General features: G+C 47.9%; 1 protein-coding gene across 1 annotated transcript in view; it reads left to right on the forward strand.

Moving 5' to 3' along the window:
* The window catches only part of shank3a (SH3 and multiple ankyrin repeat domains 3a), a 1,542,118-nt gene that overhangs the window by 1,473,374 nt on the left and 46,411 nt on the right, over positions 1-22,333 (forward strand). Inside the window, exons 20-21 of the mRNA XM_086010558.1 lie at positions 6,134-6,239; positions 8,510-10,850. Of these exons, the coding sequence (XP_085866684.1) occupies positions 6,134-6,239; positions 8,510-10,850 (2,447 nt within the window). The remainder of the gene's footprint in view (positions 1-6,133; positions 6,240-8,509; positions 10,851-22,333) is intronic.

The following is a 22,333-nucleotide window of genomic DNA, read 5'->3' on the forward strand; positions in this document are numbered from 1 at the left end:
CCCATTTGGAGCACTGCGTTCAGTTCTGGGCACCACACCTCAGGAAGGATATATTAGCCTTGGAGAGGGTGCAGCTCAGATTCACCAGAATGATACCAGGGCTAAAAGGGTTAAATTATTAGGACAGTTTGCACAGACTAGGCCTGTATTCCCTTGTGTGTAGAAGATTAAGAGGTTATCTAATTGAGGAGATAAAAGTATCCTGTTAAATAGAATTTTTTTCTTGTGGTACAAAGGGTGTCACTGTGCTGAGGGTGATTCTGACCCTGTGACAGGGTTCGGCTGTCGTTTGTATCCTTGGTGTGTCTCACTGATAGTTTGGCATGCAGTGCCATCTAAAGGGAAATGTTTATAACTGAACAAGGTGTAGATTATTCCTATTCACAGTCAAGCCCACAGACAGTGCATGTTGCCCCAGATTCAGGACTTTGAATCTGAGCTGTACCGACTCATAGTCCATGGGGCAGTGCCTGGGTACAGACTGTATCGTGCCTCAGTGCCTGGGTACAGACTGTACCGTGCCTCAGTGCCTGAATACAGACTGTACCAGTGCCAGGGACAGTGCCTGGGTACAGACTGTGCCATGCCTCAGTGCCTGGGGCAGAGCCTAGGTATACAGGCTCCCCCATGAACTTAACAATGCTTCAGCCCATTAAGATTGTCCGCAGATGAGCCATTCAGACTAGGAAAATCCAGTTTCGATCCACATCTCTCCTGAGTTAGCCGATTTCAAATGGGGAGGCCTTGTTGGCCTCAGCACCGCTAGATTGGAATGGGCAGATTGGAATGGGAAAATCGGAAGGACCCACAGTCCCGATGGGCATTCAATGACCTTCGCAGAAAAATAATGTGTGTAGATGTCGGGTGAGCACAGGATTGGGCTTGACACTGTTCCCCCAATGGTCAAATAGCCCGCCGACACTCACCAGGTCACACATGAACTGTGGTCACTGTCACCCAGAGTTGTACCCCAGCATCAGTCAGTTGGGGCAGGATAGTAGTGGGCAAACTGGAAGAAAGCAGAATAAATGAAAAAGGGTCCCTCCCTCCTTGAGAAAAAAGCCTCTATGCATTAACAGACTCACTCCATTTGTGAAACAATCCATTCCAAAATTAAATTAAGTACTTGCTGCAGGGTTTGAGTGCTGACGTGCTCTTTGACCACAGCAGCTGCTGCTTGACAAGTGGTTTTATTTAATCCATCTGCCGATTTTCTGCTCGGTGTCTCAGCTGTTCATGTAAGTGTAACCTCTGATTAAGGTGATTGGAGACCCCGAGTGTTTGTACAAACCATTGTACACACAGAACTATGCCTTGATGAACACATTTACAGTTGAGTTTAACCCTCATCTCCTCTCCCCTTTATTCCACAACCGCTCCCACTCCCACTTTCCTTTGAGTAGCCATTGAGCTGAAATAAGATGAATTCTGTCATTGATCTGGGAGAATTAGCCCTGCATTTTACAAGAACATTTTACAAAAGAAAACCTCAAGCTGCCTTGAGTGGTGTTGTACATGCAGCCTATTGAAAAATTCATTCTCTGAATGAGGGTATCACTGGCAAAGCCGGCATTTATTGCCTATCCCTAGTTGCCCTGGAAAAGGTGGTGGTGAGCCTTCTTCTTGAACCGCTGCAGTCCATGTGGTGAAGTTACTCCCACAATGCTGTGTAGGGAGTTCCAGGATTTTGACCCAGCAACAATGAAGGAACGGCTGATATATTTCCAAGTCGGGATGGTGTGTGACATGGAGAGGAGTTTGGAGGTGAGGGTGTTCCCATACACCTGCTGCCCTTGTCCTCCTAGGTGGTAGAGGTTGCACGTTTGGGTGGTGCTGCCTTGGCTTTGATGAGTTGCTGCAGTGTATCCTGTAGATCGTTCTGGGCCCCGCACCTCAGGAAGGATATACTGGCCTTGGAGGGGGTGTAGCACAGATTTACCACAATGATACCGGGTTAGATTATGAGGACTGGTTGCATAGACTAGGCTTTTATTCAGGGGTGAACTAACTGACGTTTTAAGATGATTAAAGGATTTGATATGGTAGATAGAGTGGGGGAGTCCAGAACCAGGGGAATAGTCTTAAAATTAGAGCTAGACCGTTCAGGAATGATGTCAGGAAGCACTTTTCACACAAAGGGTAGTGGAAATCTGGACTCTCTCCCCCAAAAAGCTGTTGAGGCTGGGGGTCAATTGAAAATTTCAAAACTGAGATTGATAGGTTTTTGTTAGGTAAGGGTATTAAGGGATATGAAACAAAGGCATGTAAAATGGAGTTGAGATACAGATCTGCCATGATCTAATTGAATGGCGGAACAGGCTCAAGGGACTGAATGGCCTCCTCCTGTTCCTATGTTCTTAGTACACACTACAACCACGGTGCACTAGTGGTGGAAGGAATTGCTGTTTAAGCCTGTCTGATGAATTTAAATAGCTTTTTAATTTATGCTTCCTCATTTTCCATTGATGCAGTTATTTGAATTTCTAATATTAATCAAGAATAATTTGTTCGACACGCGGAAAAAGCTGTTTCTTTTTGCCCTTAATTATTGTCTGAAAGGATGGAATTTCTCTCTAAAGTTGATCTTCATGGTCTACTGGGTAAAGGCATTGCTCGTCTCGCAATGAGCCACACAGCCCCAGCCGGACGGTCCCAGGTTTGATCCCTGATCTGTGGCAGATGACCTATCTTGGGCACGATAGCGGCAGGGGCACTACAATTGGCTTCAGTACCCCAGAGTCCAGTGGGAGAAAGTTCAGCTCTTGGTTATTCAGAAAACTCCCTTTCCCCCTCCCCACTGATGTAAAGCCTCATATAAGTGGTGGTTGGCCTCAGCAGTGATGCCCTCTCTGGTTGAATAGTCACCATCTAGTGTCAAACCAATGGCCAATTGAGTGAGGCACTGTAGGCCTGAAAGCATCATGGCACATCCCCCAGCAACAGCCAGCACCTCAGGAAAGTATGTGAGAAAATTTGGGGGAAGGGAGTTTGGGCATTTTTTTTTTAAAGAAAACTACTTTAATGGTCTACTCCAGGAAACCATTCTATAAGGTGTTTAACAAAAGTTTCGCCATGGTCTGTCAGGCTTCCTGAGTGTAAAAGAGGCTGTTATCAGAGCTTATCTGCAGCCCATTGGGCTTTAGAAAGAAATAAAGACCATGCATTTATATAGCGCTTTTCACAACCTCAGGACGTCTCAAAGCGATTTACAACAACAACTTGTATTTTTATAGCATCTTTAATGTAGTAAAATGTCCCACGGCGCTTCACAGGAGCAATTATCAAACAAAATTTGATACCAAGCCACGTAAGGAGATATTAGGGCAGATGACCAAAGAGGTAGGTTTTAAGGAGCGTCTTAAAGGAGAAAAGAGAGGTGGAGAGGTTTAGGGAGGGAATTCCAGAGCTTAGGGCCTTGGCAGCTGAAGGCACGGCCACCAATGGTGCAGCGATTAAAATCGGGGATGCTCAAGAGGCCAGAATTGGAGGAGTGCAGATATCTCGGAGGGTTATAGGGCTGGAGGAGGTTACAGAGATAGGGAGCGGCAAGGTACTGGGGGGATTTGAAAACAAGGATGAAAATTTTAAAATCAAGGTGTTGCTTAACCGGGAGCCAGCGTAGGTCAGCGAGCACAGGAGTGATGGGTGAATAGGACTTGGTGCGAGTTAGGATATGGGCAGCAGAGTTTTGGATGACCTCAAGTTTACGGAGGATAAAACATGGGAGGCCGGCCAGGAATGAATTGGAATAGTCAAGTCTAGAGGTAACAAAGACATGGATGAGGGTTCCAGCAGCAAATGAGCTGAGGCGGGGCAGAGTTGGGCGATGTTCCGGAGGTGGAAATAGGCGGTCTTAGTGATGATGAGGATATGTGGTTGGAAGCTCATCTCAGGGTCAAATAGGACACCAAGGTTGTGAACAATCTAATTCAGCCTCAAAGTTGCCAGGGGGAGGGATGGAATCAGTGACAAGGGAACGGAGTTTGTGGCAGGGACAGAAGACAATGGTCTTTGGTCTTCCCAATATTTATTTGGAGGAAATTTCTTCCCATCCAATATTGGATGTCAGTCAATTTAGAGACAGTGGAGGGGTGGTGAGATAGAGCTGGGTGTCATCGGCACTCATGTGGAAACTGACGTTGTGTTTTCAGATGATGTCACCAAGGGGCAGCATGTAGATGCGAAATAGTAGGGGGCCAAGGATAGATCCTTGGGGGTCACCAGAGGTAACGGTGCGGGAGCAGGAAGAGAAGCCATTTCAGGTGATTCTCTGGCTACGATTAGATAGATAAGAATGAAACCAGATGAGGGCAGTCCCTCCCAGCTAGATGACAGTGGAGAGGCATTGGAGGAGGATGGCACAGTCAACCATGTAAAGACTGCAGACAGGTCAAGAAGGACGAGGAGGGATAGTTTATCTTTGTCATAGTCACATAGGATGTCATTTGTAACGTTGATAAGAGCCATTTCGGTGCTGTGACGGGGCGGAAACCTGATTGGAGGGATTCAAACATGGAGTTCCAGGAAAATCAAAATCAAATCAAATCAACTTTTATTGTCATTGTTAGTGCACAAGTGCAGTACAACGAAATGTAGGCTTGCGGCTCCCGAGAGTGTACATTTGGATTAAGACATTTAAACATTCAACATACATTTGGCTTGTAGTATATAACATAAACATAACCATAATAAAGTGCATTGGCAGATGTGCAGGCTTTAGAGTTTATTTGTGGAGTTGGGCACAGATGTGGGAGGCGACAACACATTCAAAGACTTAGGAGAGGAAAGGGAGGTCGGAGAAGGGGCAGTAGTTGCAAGGACGGAGGGGGTCAAGGGTTGTTTTTTTGAAGAGAGGGGTGATGACAGCAGATTTGAAGGAGAGGGGGACATGAAATACTTTTGAAGTGCAGTCACTGTTCTAATACAGGAAACCCGGCAGCCAATTTGCACGTAGCAAGGTCCCACGAACAGCACTGAGATAATTTGTCTTTTAGTGATGTTGGTTGAGGGATAAATGTTGACCAGGACACTGTGGAGAATTCCCCTGTGATGCGCCATCAATTACTCAAAAGACTGAGGTTGAGCGAGTAACAATCAGGCTTTTATTAACTAAAGAATGAAGGTCTTGTCTCGAGTGGTCGACCCGTCCAGAATACTAAGGGACTGGGAGGTAGTCACTTATATACGTGGAATAGTGGGAGGAGTCAGCCGAGGCATGTCCAGACCTGTACCTAGTGGAATACACATACAGACACAGACAGGTATGACAGTGGTTTACCACACCCTGCTCTTCAAATAATGCTGTGGGATCTTTTACATCCACCTGAGAGAGCAGATGGGGCCTCGGTTTAACATCTCATCCGAAAGACAGCACCTGACAGTGCAGCGCTCCCTCAGTACTGCACTGGGAGTGTCGGACTAGTATTTGTGCTCAAGCCTCTGGTGTGAGACTTGAACCCTGGACCTTCTGACTCTGTCGCCAGTCGGACTGAATTAGCTCAGGTGAGCTCACCCTCCTAGGCTAGCTCAAGTGGACATTTAAAAAATTAATTCTCAAAAAGTGGACATCTCTGGTAAGGCCGGCATTTATTGCCCATCCCTAATTGCCCATATTCTTTGCAGCTGTTTGATACAACTGAGTGTCTTGCTAGGCCACTTTAGAGGGCAGTTAAGAGTAAGAGTCAAGCACGTTGGTTTGGGACCAGAGTCGTATATAGGCCAGACAGGGTAAGGACGGCAGATTTTGTTTCCCAAAGTACATGACTGAACCAAAAGCTGGGTTTTTACGACAATCTGGCAGCTCCATGGTCACTTTTACTAATCCCAGCTTTTTAATTCCAACTTCTTTAAATTCTTAAATAGCCATGGTAGGATTTGAACTCACGTTCTTTGGATTATTAGTCCAGGCCTCTGGATTACTAGTCCAGTAACACCAGTACTAATGTCTCCTTTTTGGCTCGGTGTCAACTTTTATCTGATTACGCTCCTGTGAAGCGCCTTGGGACGTTTTACTACGTTAAAGGGGCTATATTAAATGCAAGTTGTAGCTCAGCCTGTTGTTGAGTTTCATATAAATCAATTCTGATGTTCACTGTCCTTCTCCCGTAAATATTGGTCTATTTTCTTCTTTCAGTCGCTATTTGAGCGTCAGGGTATGCCCTCAAAGTCAACGCCACCTTCTGTACCAGAGAAACCGCACCTTCCGATGCCTAGAGGAATGTCAAGGACGAAATCCATAGGTAAGATTACCATAGTAACATGCAGGCTCTGCGGTTTCATTTGAACCTTTCTCGCCAGCAATTCAGTGGGTAAATTCGCTCTCTGGTGTGGGACTGACCAATGCAGGACATTAAGCTCCCAAGAATCAGTCCCCTTAAATATGATGAGTTAAATCATCTCCATCTCCAGCCACTGTCCATTGACCTCCCCCCCCCCCCCCCCACCCCGCCTAGAAAGTACACATATGCGGATGAGCAGTCGGCCGCGATGCCCTCTGTGGTAGAATAGCCCAATCACACTCACTGCATAGACTCGCACGTGACTCACCGGGGGGGCTAGTGGAAAAGAGAGGAAGGGGAGGAAGTAGAGCAGATAATCTGACAGCGCTGTTAAGATGAATCTCACTTCCATTTTATTTCAACTCCTCTATCATTTACTCAGAGTCCTATTCATTTTTGTTAACCCTGACATGTAACATTTTTCATTGACATTTCAGATTTATTTATTTTCACTCAGTTTTCTCTCCCCTCCTCTCCTGAGAAGATGTTTCCCCAGGCTCCAGCCACCCCCTCACACCTCACGCACCTGCCCATGCTTCACGTAAGCTTAGACAGCCAGAATCGGTCGCCTGTTCAATGTCATCGCCTCACTCAGCATCCAGATGTGGATTTTCTAACAGGAATTACTCGTGATCAGAAGCCGGCACCCTGGCTGATTCTTCCTTCCTGAACTCAACTCTAGCAGCCCTACACTGGGATCATGTAACACAGTACAGGCCAGGGCAGAATTCGGGTCACGGTTACTTACTGTCTCTAGATGCCTGAATAGCTTTCCAATCCACAGAACATTCTGCCTTCCCAACTATCTCAGTGTCATCTGCAGAAGTCCATCCATTGTATTCTGCCCTGCGGTAGGTCCTAACTCAACTCTCACACATGAGATTCTTGAGCCACTTACTAGGGAGGAGTAGCTGAGGTGGTTTCCCATTGCCTTCCTCGTGGTTTTTATCTTCAGATTGCAACCAAGACTAAAGCGCCCCACCCGCCCTTTACGACGGAAGAGGGGTCACAGGCACCTATTGGACGCAAGTACCCCCGCTGGACATCAAGCCAGCATTTAGAGCCACCGGGGCTGTCTGGAGCGGGGTTTGAACCCTTCACCTTCTGACTCGGGCGAGAATACTACCCTTGAGCCAGTGGTCACTCTGTCTGGACACGAGTCCCCTGCTGGATGTCAACCCAGCATTGAGACCAGATTCTAGTCGCCACTCACCAGGGCTGTCCGGAGTGGGGCTCGAACCCTTCACCTTCTGACTCAGAGACAGGAATGTTACTTAAACCCTGCAGCAGTAAAGGAGTGTAAAATGAACTGACTTCAGACAGGACTTAGGAATAGAATGGAACAGGCTTCAGTTGAAAGAGTGGCTGCAGTGACAATTAACAGCTATAAGAAGGAGCAAGATAAATATCTGGTTATTGATTGAACAAATGAAGGGATACAGAGCAATAGTGTGATAGAACAGATAGAAAGATAGAAATAGACACTGATAGAGATACAGAAAGATAGAGAGAGTGATAGAAATAGAAAGATACAAAGAGATAGATAAAGGCACAGATAGATACAGAGTGATAGATGGAGACAGGAGACAGCAATAGATACAAAGAAATAGAGAGCACAATACAGACAGACACAGATAGAGAGATAATAGAGTGTAATAGAAATAGACACAGATAGAAAGATACAGAGAGATAGAGACTGGCACAGATAGAGAGATATAAAGCCATAGAGGGAGAGAGAGAAAGATAAATAGAGACATATACAGATAGAGAGGCAGAGGGAGAGAGATAAAAATAGAGAGAGAAATATAGTGACAGAGTGATAGCTAGAGAGATAGGGAGGTTGTGGGTTCAAGTCCCACTCCAGCACTCGAGCACATAATCCAGACTGACACCCCAATGCACTGCTGTACTGAGAGAGTGCTGCACTGTTGTAAGTGCCGTCCTTCATCTGCCAGTTGCTGTGATTCAGGTGGGTGTCAAAGGCCCCATAGCACGAGTGGAAGAAGGGCAGTAAGTTCTCCCGGTGTCTTGGCTCACCAAAAGATTAATGATTAAAGACTCGCTATCGTTGCTGGTTGTGGGATCTTGCTGTGCGTAGACATGGCCGCCTGATTTACATACACAGCGATGTTCACTGTACTTCCTAAGTAATTCATTGCCTGCCTAAGATGTTGCTGAGAGAGCCGACAAGGTACGTGTGAATTACGAGGTACTTTTATCATGTATTGCAGGAGCCTCTGAGGACGATAAACTGTCAGTCTCAGCTATGGAGGGAAGATTTTTACGCAGCACGTCCATGCAAGACACTCTTCGAGAAGGACTGGGCATACCCCCACCTCCTCAGATAGCCCCTCCCCCACCGCCCTCCCCATACCTTTTAGACACGGGCCCTCCCCCTCCTTTCTCCCCACCCCCTCCCCCAGGGCGAACTTATGACAATGTGCGGTCCAGCTTTAAGCCCAACACAGAAGCGAAAATTCACGGGGGGCAGCAGGTGGTGACGACGGCAGAGGTCTATGAGCCAAGTCGGAGTCCTGTGCCTCCAGTAGAGAGGCAGAAAAGAGCCAGGTCAATGATAATCCTGCAGGATTCGTCCTACTATCCCGTAGAGCCAACAGACATCCCATGGCCCAGCCCCTCGCCAACCCAAGAAAAAAGCAAACGGAAGGCAAAGATGGTCGACAACCCGTACGCAAACGTGGGCCAGTTCAACGTGGGTCTTTTTGCACCAACGAAGCCACTTCGTAAGAAAAGCCCTCTGGTCAAGCAGTTCCAGGTCGAAGACGCGATAGAGAGAGCATCAGCAGCTGGCTCCTCCGTGGCTGGCAAGGAGTTATTAGCCAGGAGGATAGCCCAGCACTCCGGCAAAGAGTATGAGCAGCAGCAGAGAGAGGGAATCAGCAAAGCGCAGGAAGATGGGCAGGATCTGTCCAGCCCCTTTGCTGTCGCCATTGCAGGAGCAGTACGGGACCGAGAAAAACGGTTGGAAGAGAAGAGGAAATCAACAGTCTTCCTTTCTGTAGGTGCCATTGAAAGCGACACAGCACCCAACATCCCAGCTCTGCAACAGTCCAGGTCAGTTGACGAGAGACTACTGAGTAGCAGTGACAGGTCTCTCCGATCACCAGTCCCTTTACCTGTCCCCTCCTCAAGACCACCAGCAAGCATGCCTGTGACTTTTATACATCCCCTCACAGGGAAGCCGCTGGATCCCAACTCACCACTGGCACTTGCGCTGGCCGCAAGACAGCGGGCACTAGTCGCAGAAACACAGCATCAGCGGGCGGCCGGAAGCAATGAAACTGTTAAAGCCCAGGAGAGAAACGCCCCTCCATACATCGAGAGCCACAGCAAAGAGGCAAAGAAAACAGAAGCCGAGTGCCTCACGTCACCTCCCTTCTCGCCAGAGGCCAAAGCAGGCTACAGTCCAACATCTGAGGTGCCAGTAACTGCAAAACATCAGTGGGGAACTCCTACCACGCTGAGGAAAGAAGCAGAAACCAGGCCAGGGCAGATTGAGAAGGCAGAGAGAGAAGAGAAGAGAGTGGAAGAGAAAAAAAGTATGCTTATCAACATAGTGGATACATCACAGCAGAAAACAGCAGGGTTACTGATGGTCCACGCAACGAGTAATGGGCAAGAGTCCGAACTTCAAGATACTCCAACAACTGCCTTGAAGCCATCACCACCACAGCCTCAACTATCCCCTACCGAGACCCAAGCTTCCCAGCAACCCAGTGCTGTTTCTGAGCCTCCACCTACTGAAGCACCTGGGAAAACCCAAACTCAAGGAAGCTCTGATGAAGATGTGGAGCCATTTCCCGTTTCTCTCCCTCCACTGCTGTCCTCAAGCGATGAAGAAACGAGAGAGGAACTTGCAAAGATTGGGCTTGTGCCACCTCCTGATGAATTCGCAAATGGCATCTTCATCCAAGCCAAGGCTGAGAAAACTGCCAGCCATCCCAGTAGACCTCCAACTGCAGCACCTTCAACTACTGGCGTTTCACCCTCAGGGAAGCCTTCAGATGCCCCACCTTCAGAAGCAAGCGTGGACTCGGGTGTAGAAGAAATAGACACGAGAAGCAGTAGCGACCATCACTTGGAAACCACAAGCACGATTTCAACCGTCTCCAGCATGTCAACATTGTCGTCAGAGAGCGGAGAGCCCTTGGACACCTACACGTCATTTGCTGATGGACAGACCTTCATACTCGAGAAGCCTCCAGTGCCTCCAAAGCCAAAGCTAAAGTCCCAACTCAACAAAGGGCCAGTCACATTCAGGGACCCTCTTTTGAAGCAGACCTCAGACAGTGAGCTTGTTGCCCAACACCAGCCGTCCGCGCTGCCCCCCGGCGTAGGGCGGTCTCGCTACCTCATACAGAGAAAGTCCAAGTTGTGGGGGGATCCCGTTGAGCCCAGGCCCATTCAGATGGTCGAGGGCAGCAAACCCACTGTAATAAGCGAGCTGAGCTCCAGGCTGCAGCAATTGTCTAAGGATACTCACTCACTCGGGGACGAGCCCACAGCAGCCTCTCTAGAAGTAGGAAAGAGGTCACCTGTTGTCACTGCACGGTAAGGCTGAATTACCAATCTCCCAGTGTAGAAGTGCTAGTGTTTTCTCAATGGCCAAAAAACATGATCATTTTTCTCAGTACCAACTCCAGAGCTTATTTTTAAAATTGAATTGCTTTTCAAATATTCTATGGTTAATGAAGATAATTGTTTCCTGGCATGAGGACCATTTGTGATGCATTTTAATCAGCAAATGAGGGGTTTCATTTGATGAAAATAGAGCGATAAATGGGACATTTTCACTCCCTGCCCCCAGGTTGTCCTAACTGACAAGTTTCAAAGGTTTTCAAACTGATATTTGGAAAGGAAGGTCATTGCACTAAATAGCCTATGAAGAGTGTCTGTGTAAAAGTTAATGAGAGCTGGTACTGAATTAAGCGAATTCAAATGCCAGTTGCTTGGTGATTTGTGTGAATGTTTCTCCTTCATTTGAGGAAAGAAGAAGCTGCAACTCTAAATATGTAAGAATTTGAACAATTAAATTGCTTGGTTTTAGGTTTTGGGGGAAGGAGACAGTGAGCATGAACAGTGCAGGCAGGTAAACAAGAATTATATTAATCACCTGAGTTGGCCTCTGGATCCCCTTTACAGAATCAAAGAAGCATCAGGGGACATACATGGGCAGATTTCCCAGTGTTTTGTTGTTATGTCGTGTTGTGTTGTGTTTTGTACTTGGGACAAGAAAAGGCCTTTAGACCCTACTTCTAGCTGGACTTGTCTCCATACTCCCCATCACAGTCTTTCCCTCACTACCTCACCTCATGGAGAGGTTAAAAAAAAAGAGGCCCCATAGCCAATTAAAGAACCTCTGTCAAAACCTCCTCTCTAACCACTCAATGACAATCAGGCCCCAACCCATTGGTTATTACCCAAAATCTAACTTTCCTTCAACCATGATCTTGTGGTTTCCAGAAATGTGTCTAATGAGAAAAATATAACTTCCGCACATCCAACATCACTCAATTTGAATTGGTGGACCCTAGTTCTATTCAGCCCAATCATCTCAAACAATCTATCCACCTGTATGTTATCTGTGCCTTTAATAACTTTAAAGACCTGAATCAGATCCCCTCTCAGTCTACACCACTCCAGCAAAATCAAAGCCAAGGCATGAAGCCGATCACCATAGCTAAATGCATCTGTGCCAGGGATCATCCTTGTTGGCCCTTCTCTGTACCTTATCTAGAGCTAAAATCACAGAAATCACAGAAATCACAGAAACCCCACAGTGCAGATAGAGGCCATTTCGGCCCATCGAGCCTGCACCGACACATATCCCACCCGATCCCCGTAACCCGTACATATCCCACCAACCCCACGTATTTAATCCCCCTAACACTAAGGGTCAATTTATCATAGCCAATCAACCTAACCTGCACATCTTTGGACTGTGGGAGGAAACCAGAGCACCCGGAGGAAACCCACGCAAACACGGGGAGAATGTGCAAACTCCACACAGACAGTCGCCCGAGGCCCGAGGCCGGATTCGAACCCGGGTCCCTGGCGCTGTGAGGTAAGAAATGTCCTTCTTAAGGTGAGGGAACCAAAATGATACACAATACTGTAGATGAGGTCTCATCAAGGCCTTATATAAACCTTATATAACCTTGGTAGCACTCTCGTCTTTGACTCAGAAGGTTGTGGGTCCCACTTCAGAGACTTGAGCACAAAAAAAAATCTAGATTGACACTCCAGTGCAGTACTGAGGGAGTGCTGCACCGTCGGAGGTACTGTCTTTCGGATTAGACGTTAAACCGAGGTTCTGTCTGCCCTCTCAGGTGGGCGCAAAAGAGCCCATGGCACTATTTTGAAGAAGAGCAGGGGAGTTCTCGCCAGTGTCCTGGCCAATATTTATTGCTCAATCAACATCATTAAAAAAACAGATTGTCTGGTCATTATCACATTGCTGTTTGTGGGATCTTGTGCGCAAATTGGCTGATACATTTCCTACATTACAACAGTGACTACACTTCAAAAAGTACATCATTGGCTGTAAAGCACTTTGAGATGTGCTGAGGTCGTGAAAGGTGATATATATGGCCTCACCCCTCCCTATCTCTGTAACCTCCTCCAGCCCGACAACCCTCCGAGACATCTGTGCTCCTCTAATTCTGGCCTCTTGCAAGTCTTTCTTTCTTATTGTGGCCCCAGTTTTATACAGAGTAGTTTGGGTAGTACCACCCGAGATCTTGTTTGCTTTGGCTGCAGCTGCCTGAAATTGAGCTTGAACCTTTAGAGAGTAGTTGATAACCTCTCCCTTTCTGCCACCTTTAATCTACACCCACCCATGTTATAATCTGTCCCAGAATTTGCCGCACCTAGTTCCAAAACCTATCAGTTTTGGGCCCAATCCCCCCCAAGCTATCCAGATCCAGTTGTAATCTATTCCCTTCTAAGATCTTGACTCTACAGTGTAACTTCATATCATCTACAAATTTAATAATCGTTCTATCTGTGTCCTGCTGCAGATCATTAATAAACAGGTGAGGGCCATGCAAAGAACTCTGGGGCACCTCACTGCTGACCAGAGCCCATTGGGAAGCAGCCCATTTAAAACCATCATCTGCTGCCAGTCCTTTAGCCAATAATGCCATTCATGTCCAGAATCTCCTCCATCCCCGACCCCGACACTGTGGGACTTAATTTTAGCACACAGTCCCTCATGAGGCACTTACGAACGTACGAGCAATGATGGACAGGTAAAGGTCCATCCAGCCTGCCCCGCACAATTGCGATACCTTTTGTATCACAATATATACACTCCCCACCCCACCCAAAACCATGTGATCTTCTGGGAGAGGCAAAAAACAGGCCAATTTGGGGAAAAAAAAAGTGGGAAAATCCTCTCCAACCCCACTTAATCAAAAGACTTGGAAATCCAAGTAGGTATCATCTACTGGATCCCCCTGATCTACTGTTCTAGTAACATCTTCAAATACCAAAACTGGTTTGTTAATCGTGACCGCTGCTTTCTGAAGCTGTGCTGGATATCCCCGATCAAACCTGAGCGTATTGGTCATCAGTCTATATTTACCGACTTGTGATTAATCCTTTTTTTAACTAAGAGCATCACTTGCAAATTCCTCCAATCATTTGGTGCTACCCAGGTTCTCAGTGAAAGATTGAAAATATTTTCCAGGGCTTCACCAACAACCTCAGCCATTTCCTTCAGTCCCTTTGGATAAACCGAGTCTGGCTTTGGTGCTTTCTCCGCCATCAGCCCCTTTAATTGACCTCGCGCCATCTCCCTTGAGATCTGTGGACATGCACTCCAAGGTCCCTCTGATCTTCTGCACTTCTCAGTGTCCTACCATTTATAGTGTATTCCCTTGCCTTGTTAGCCCTCCCCAAATGCATTACCTCTCACTTCTCCCGATTGAATTCCATTTGCCACTGTTCTGTCCACCTGAACAGTCTATTGCTATCTTCCTGCAATCTGCAGCTTTCTTCTTCATTATCAACCACACGGACAATTTTTGTATCATCTGCAAACTTCTTAATCATATTTCCTACATTCAAGTTTAAATCATTGATATATACCACAAAAAGCAAAGGACCCAGTACTGAGCCCTGCAGAACCCCACTGGAAACAGCCTTCCAGTCACAAAAACACCCTTCGACCATTATCCTTTGTTTCCTGCCTCTGAGCCAATTTTGGATCCAACTTGCCACTTTTCCTTGGATCCCATGGGCTTTTACTTTCCTGACCAGTCTGCCATGCGGGACCTTATCAAAAGCCTTGCTAAAATACATATACACTACATCAAACGCACTACCCTCATCGACCCCCCCTTGTTACCTCCTCAAAAAATTCAATCAAGTTAGTTAGACACGACCTTCCCTTAAAAAATCCATGCTGACTGTCCATGATTAATCCGTGTCTTTCTAAATGAAGATTTATCCTGTCCCTCAGAACTTTTTCCAATAATTTCCCCACCACCGAGGTTAGGCTGACTGGCCTGTAATTACTCGGTCTATCCCTTTCTCCCTTTTTAAACAATGGTACCACATTAGCAGTCCTCTGGCACCACACCTGTAGCCAGAGAGGATTGGAAAATAATAGTCAGAGCCTCTGCTATTTCCTCTCTTACTTCTCTTAACAATCTGGGATACATTTCATCCGGGCCTGGGGATTTATCCACTTTCAAAGATGTTAAACCCCTAAATACTTCCTCTTTCACTATGTTTATTTCATCTAATATTTCACATTCCTCCTCCCTGATTGCAATGTCTACTTTATCCTTCTCTTTTGTTAAAACAGACGCAAAGTATTTATTAAGAACCATACCCATGTCTTCTGCTTCCACACACAGGTTCCCCTTATAGTCCCTAATAGGCCCTACTCTTACTTTAGTTATCCTCTTGCTCTTAATATATTTACAAAACATCTTTGTGTTTTCCTTGATTTTACTTGCCAATATTTTTTCATGCCCTCTCTTTGCTTTCCTAATTTCCTTTTTTAATTTCACCCCTGCACTTACTATACTCCTCTAGGCTTTCTGCAGTATTGAGTCATAAGCTTCTCTTTTTTTCTTTATCCTACCCTGTATACCCCTTGACATCCAGGGAACTCTAGATTTGTTTGTCCCATCCTTTTTCTTTAAGGGAACATACTTGCTCTGAACCCTCACTATCTCCTCCTTGAATGCCTCCCACTGCTCTGACACTGATTTACCTTCAAGTTTCTGTCTCCAGTCCACTTTGGCTAAATCACCTCGCAGCTTAGTAAAATTAGCTTTTCCCCAATTGAGAACTTTTATTCCTGGTCTGGCCTTGTCCTTTTCCATAACTACCCTAAATCTAACTGAATTATGATCACTACCACCAATATGCTCTCCCACTGATACCCTTTCCACCTGCCCAGCTTAATTCCCTAAAACTACGTCCAGAACCGCCCCCTCTCTTGTTGGGCTTGCTACGTACTGATTAAAAAGTTCTCCTGAATGCATTTTAAGAATTCTGCTCCCTCGATACCTTTCACACTAATTTTATCCCAGTTAATATTAGGGAAGTTGAAATCCCCTACTATTACTGCCCTATTTTTACACGTCTCAGAAATTTGCCTACATATTTGCTCTTCTATCTTCCTCTGACTGTTTGGAGCTCCATAGTACACTCGCAGCAGTGTGATTGCCCTTTTTTTGTTTTTCAGTTCAACCCATATGATAGCATAGTGGTTAGGGTACTGGATTAATAATCCGGAGACCTGGACTTAATGATCTGGAAACATGAGTTCAAATCCCACCACGGCAGCTGGGGAATTTAAATTCAGTTAATAAAATAAATCTGGAATAGAAAGCTCGTATCAGTAATGATGACCATGAACATTACAGGATTGTCGGAAAAACCCATCTGGTTCACTAATGTCCTTTAGGGAAGGAATTCTGCTGTCCTTACCCGGTCTGGCCTGTATGTGACTCCAGACCCACAGCAATGTGGTTGACTCTTAACTGCCCTCTGAAATGGCCTAGCAAGCCACTCAGTTGTATAAAGTGGATCACCACCACCTTCTCGAAGGCAATTAGGGATAGGCAATAAATGCGGGCCTTGCCTGCGACGCCCACATCCCGTGAATGAATTTTTAAAAAATGGCCTCATTTGATGATCCTTCTAAGATATTCTCCCTCCTCACAGCTGTAATTGATTCTTTAGTCAATATTGTGACCCCCCCCCCCTCCTTTTTTATTCCCCTCTCTATCTCGGGTGTGAGAATCACGATCACTGGGTGTGAGAATCACAGGCATCATTATCACTGGGTGTGAGAATCACAGGCATTGCTATCACTGGGTGTGAGAATCACAGGCATTGCTGTCACTGGGTGTGAGAATAACAGGATTGTTCAGAGTAAAACAAACCTTACTAATATTGATAAAATAGAGAAACAAAAGAGGTTGTGATGGAGTGAGAGAGGCTGGAGGCTAGGGTGAGAGAGGAATCACCTATTAAATGGCAAGCTTTTCTTGTTGCTATTCCACCATAGGCAGCATCATACTTGAGCCCAATTCTTTACTCATCCAATGCCCATGCTTTCTGGCAGAGGACACTGGATAATAAGCAGCAGTGGCAACTCAAGTTGATATTCCCCCCTCTAGATCAGGCCAATTGTAGCCCTCCCTATCTCCTCCACTGAGATCAGAACTAGGGATTGAATCTGGGACCTTATTGGTATGGATGATCTAATTGAATGGCGGAAGAGGCTTGAAGGACTGCATGGCCTACTCCTGTTCCTATGTTCCACGTTGGGCAGAACATTTGGAAACTGATTCACGTGGGGACCTTTGATCCATTTTAAGATGGAAGAGTGAAGCTGATGGTGAGGTGTGTATTTTCGTCCGGGCACTGTGGTACTATTTTCCTTTCCAGTTTGATAATAGGACCCAAAATTATGGATAGTGTAATCAAAAGCTCGGTGATTAAATAGCCAGCGGGTGTGGAGGTTTCAGTTGGTCATTATATGTTGACAAGATAGTGGGGAGGTATCCTGTGTTCATTGTTGTAAATAAAATTCTAAAATACTCTAGAAGAATGAATTTATGATTTAGCAAACACACAGGCATCATCTTTCCCCAGGTCACATGGAATTTTTCACTATAGCAACGTAATGAAACTGCTTAAAGTAACATTTTTCTCCGATTCATTATTTTCAAGGACAGGCTGACACACGGACCACTGTGTATTCTGCTCTGTCACCATGACTCCGTTTAATGCCTACGTTACACAAGCCTTACAAGCCCAGACGTGAAAAAACTCGACAAGTTACCAGCAAATAAACAGGATTCCCAGCTCTATTCCTGTGGGCATAAGTTTAATTATTTACACTAGATCAGATCGCAGTGTGCCAGGGAATTTTTATAACACTGCTTATGCTTGTGAGTGCTCCATTAAGCCAGCACTGTACAAAGCCCTGTTGAATCGTAACCAATCTCTTATGCAGTTTAGCTCACCTTGAAAGCTCAAAAGTATGGCTTGTTCACATATTGCCTTTGAAGTAGGCTTAAGGACATGCAGATGCAGTTTGCAACCATTCTCCACAGTGATTCCAGTTTACTGCAAGTACTCAACTCATCCTGAAAGGTGAAAGTGCTGCAGTAAATCCAGAATTGAGCACCAATGTGATGATTGTGAATAGTGCTCAATGTCATACGATGGCTTAAATGGTTGAAGCTGATTCCAGTACACATATTACTTCTTTAACACTGGGGTTCACCATCACCCTGTGACATTGGGGTTCACCATCGCCCTGTGACACTGGGGTTCACCATCGTCCTGTAACACTGGGGTTCACCATCGTCCTGTAACACTGGGGTTCACCATCACCCTGTGACACTGGGGTTCACCAGCACCCTGTGACACTGGCATTCACCATCACCCTGTGACACTGGGGTTCACCATCGTCCTGTAACATTGGGGTTCGCCATCGTCCTGTAACACTGGGGTTCGCCATCACCCTGTAACACTGGGGTTCACCATCACCCTGTGACACTGGGGTTCACCATCACCCTGTGACACTGGGGTTCACCATCGCCCTGTGACACTGGGGTTCACCATCGCCCTGTGACACTGGGGTTCACCATCGCCCTGTGACACTGGGGTTCACGATCGCCCGGTGACACTGGGGTTCACCATCACCCTGTGACACTGGGGTTCACCATCACCCTGTGACACTGGGGTTCACCATCACCCTGTGACACTGGGGTTCACCATCACCCTGTGACACTGGGGTTCACCATCACCCTGTGACACTGGGGTTCACCATCACCCTGTGACACTGGGGTTCACCATCACCCTGTGACACTGGGGTTCACCATCACCCTTTCACATTGGGGTTCAACATCACCCTTTCACATTGGGGTTCACCATCACCCTGTGAAACTGGGGTTCACCATCACCTTGTGACACTGGGGTTCACCATCGCCCTGTAACACTGGGGTTCACCATCACCCTTTCACATTGGGGTTCACCATCACCCTGTGACACTGGGGCTCACCATCGTCCTGTAACACTGGGTTTCACCATCACCCTGTAACACTGGGGTTCACCATCGTCCTCTAACACTGGGGTTCACCATCGCCCTTTCACACTGGGGTTCACCATCACCCTGTGACACTGGGGTTCACCATCACCCTGTGACACTGGGGTTCACCATCACCCTGTGACACTGGGGTTCACCATCACCCTTTTACATTGGGGTTCACCATCGCCCTGTAACACTGGGGTTCACCATCGCCCTGTGACATTGGGGTTCACCATCACCCTGTAACACTGGGGTTCACCATCACCCTGTAACACTGGGGTTCACCATCGCTCTTTCACACTGGGGTTCACCATCACCCTGTGACACTGGGGTTCACCATCACCCTTTCACATTGGGGTTCAACATCACCCTTTCACATTGGGGTTCACCATCACCCTGTGACACTGGGGTTCACCATCACCCTGTGACACTGGGGTTCACCATCACCCTGTGACACTGGGGTTAACCATCACCCTGTGACACTGGGGTTCACCATCACCCTGTGACACTGGGGTTCACCATCACCCTGTGACTGGGGTTCACCATCACCCTGTGACACGGGTTCACCATCACCCTGTGACATTGGGGTTCACCATCACCCTGTGACACTGGGGTTCACCATCACCCTTTCACACTGGGGTTCACCATCACCCTTTCACACTGGTGTTCACCATCACCCTGTGACACTGGGGTTCACCATCACCCTGTAACACTGGGGTTCACCATCACCCTGTAACACTGGGGTTCACCATCACCCTTTCACATTGGGGTTCACCATCGTCCTGTGACACTGGGGTTCACCATCACACTTTCACACTGGGGTTCACCATCACCCTGTGACACTGGGGTTCACCATCACCCTGTGACACTGGGGTTCACCATCACCCTGTAACACTGGGGTTCACCATCGCCCTGTGACACTGGGGTTCACCATCACCCTGTGACACTGGGGTTCACCATCACCCTGTGACAATGGGGTTCACCATCACCCTGTGACAATGGGGTTCACCATCACCCTGTGACACTGGGGTTCACCATCACCCTGTGACACTGGGGTTCACCATCACCCTGTGACACTGGGGTTCACCATCACCCTGTGACATTGTGGTTCACCATCGCCCTTTCACACTGGGGTTCACCATCGCCCTGTGACACTGGGGTTCACCATCACCCTGTGACATTGGGGTTCACCATCGCTCTTTCACACTGGGGTTCACCATCGTCCTGTGACACTGGGGTTCACCATCGTCCTGTGACACTGGGGTTCACCATCACCCTGTGACACTGGGGTTCTCCATCGCCCTTTCACACTGGGGTTCACCATCACCCTATGACATTGGGGTTCAGCATCACCCTGTGACACTGGGGTTCACCATCACCCTTTCACTCTGGGGTTCACCATCGCCCTGTAACACTGGGGCTCACCATCGACCTGTGACATTGGGGTTCACCATCGCCCTGTAACACTGGGGTTCATCATCGTCCTGTGACACTGGGGTTCACCATCAACCTGTGAGACTGGGGTTCTCCATCGCCCTTTCACACTGGGGTTCACCATCACCCTGTGACATTGGGGTTCACCATCACCCTGTGACACTGGGGTTCACCATCACCCTTTCACACTGGGGTTCACCATCACCCTTTCACACTGGTGTTCACCATCACCCTGTGACACTGGGGTTCACCATCACCCTGTGACACTGGGGTTCACCATCACCCTGTGACACTGGGGTTCACCATCACCCTGTGACACTGGGGTTCACCATCACCCTGTAACACGGGGGTTCACCATCACCCTGTGACATTGGGGTTCACCATCACCCTTTCACATTGGGGTTCACCATCACCCTTTCACATTGGGGTTCGCCATCACCCTGTGACACTGGGGTTCACCATCACCCTGTGACACTGGGGTTCACCATCGCCCTGTAACACTGGGGTTCACCATCACCCTTTCACATTGGGGTTCACCATCACCCTGTAACACTGGGGTTCACCATCGTCCTGTAACACTGGGGTTCACCATCACCCTGTAACACTGGGGTTCACCATCGTCCTGTGACACTGGGGTTCACCATCACCCTTTCACACTGGGGTTCACCATCACCCTGTGACACTGGGGTTCACCATCACCCTGTGACACTGGCGTTCACCATCACCCTGTGACACTGGCGTTCACCATCACCCTGTGACACTGGCGTTCACCATCACCCTGTGACACTGGGGTTCACCATCACCCTGTGACACTGGGGTTCACCATCGCCCTGTGACACTGAGGTTCACCATCGCCCTGTAACACTGGGGTTCACCATCGCCCTTTCACACTGGGGTTCACCATCGCCCTTTCACACTGGGGTTCACCATCGCCCTGTGACACTGGGGTTCACCATCACCCTGTGACACTGGGGTTCACCATCACCCTGTGACACTGGGGTTCACCATCACCCTGTGACACTGGGGTTCACCATCACCCTGTGACACTGGGGTTCACCATCACCCTGTGACACTGGGGTTCACCATCACCCTGTGACACTGGGGTTCACCATCGCCCTTTCACACTGGGGTTCACCATCGCCCTGTGACACTGGGTTCACCATCACCCTGTGACATTGGGGTTCACCATCGCTCTTTCACACTGGGGTTCACCATCACCCTGTGACACTGGGGTTCACCATCGTCCTGTGACACTGGTGTTCACCATCGTCCTGTGACACTGGGGTTCACCATCACCCTGTGACACTGGGGTTCTCCATCACCCTTTCACACTGGGGTTCACCATCACCCTGTGACATTGGGGTGCAGCATCACCCTGTGACACTGGGGTTCACCATCGCCCTGTGACACTGGGGTTCACCATCACCCTTTCACACTGGGGTTCACCATCGTCCTGTAACACTGGGGCTCACCATCGCCCTGTGACATTGGGGTTCACCATCGCCCTTTCACACTGGGGTTCACCATCGCTCTTTCACACTGGGGTTCACCAACACCCTGTAGCACAGGGGTTCACCATCACCCTGTGACACTGGGGTTCTCCATCGCCCTTTCACACTGGGGTTCACCATCACCCTGTGACATTGGGGTTCACCATCACCCTTTCACACTGGTGTTCACCATCACCCTTTCACACTGGTGTTCACCATCACCCTGTGACACTGGGGTTCACCATCACCCTGTGACACTGGGGTTCACCATCACCCTGTCACATTGGGGTTTACCATCACCCTTTCACATTGGGGTTCACCATCGCCCTTTCACACTGGGTTAACCATCACCCTGTGACACTGGGGTTCACCATCACCCTGTGACACTGGGGTTCACCATCACCCTGTGACACTGGGGTTCACCATCACCCTGTGACACTAGGGTTCACCATCACCCTGTGACACTGGGTTTCACCATCACCCTGTGACATTGCGGTTCACCATCACCCTGTGACACTGGGGTTCACCATCACCCTGTGACACTG

This window comes from Somniosus microcephalus, chromosome 17 (genome assembly GCF_052327205.1).
Source record: "Somniosus microcephalus isolate GS21.2 chromosome 17, FLI_Smic_1.0, whole genome shotgun sequence".
Lineage (NCBI taxonomy): Eukaryota > Metazoa > Chordata > Chondrichthyes > Squaliformes > Somniosidae > Somniosus > Somniosus microcephalus.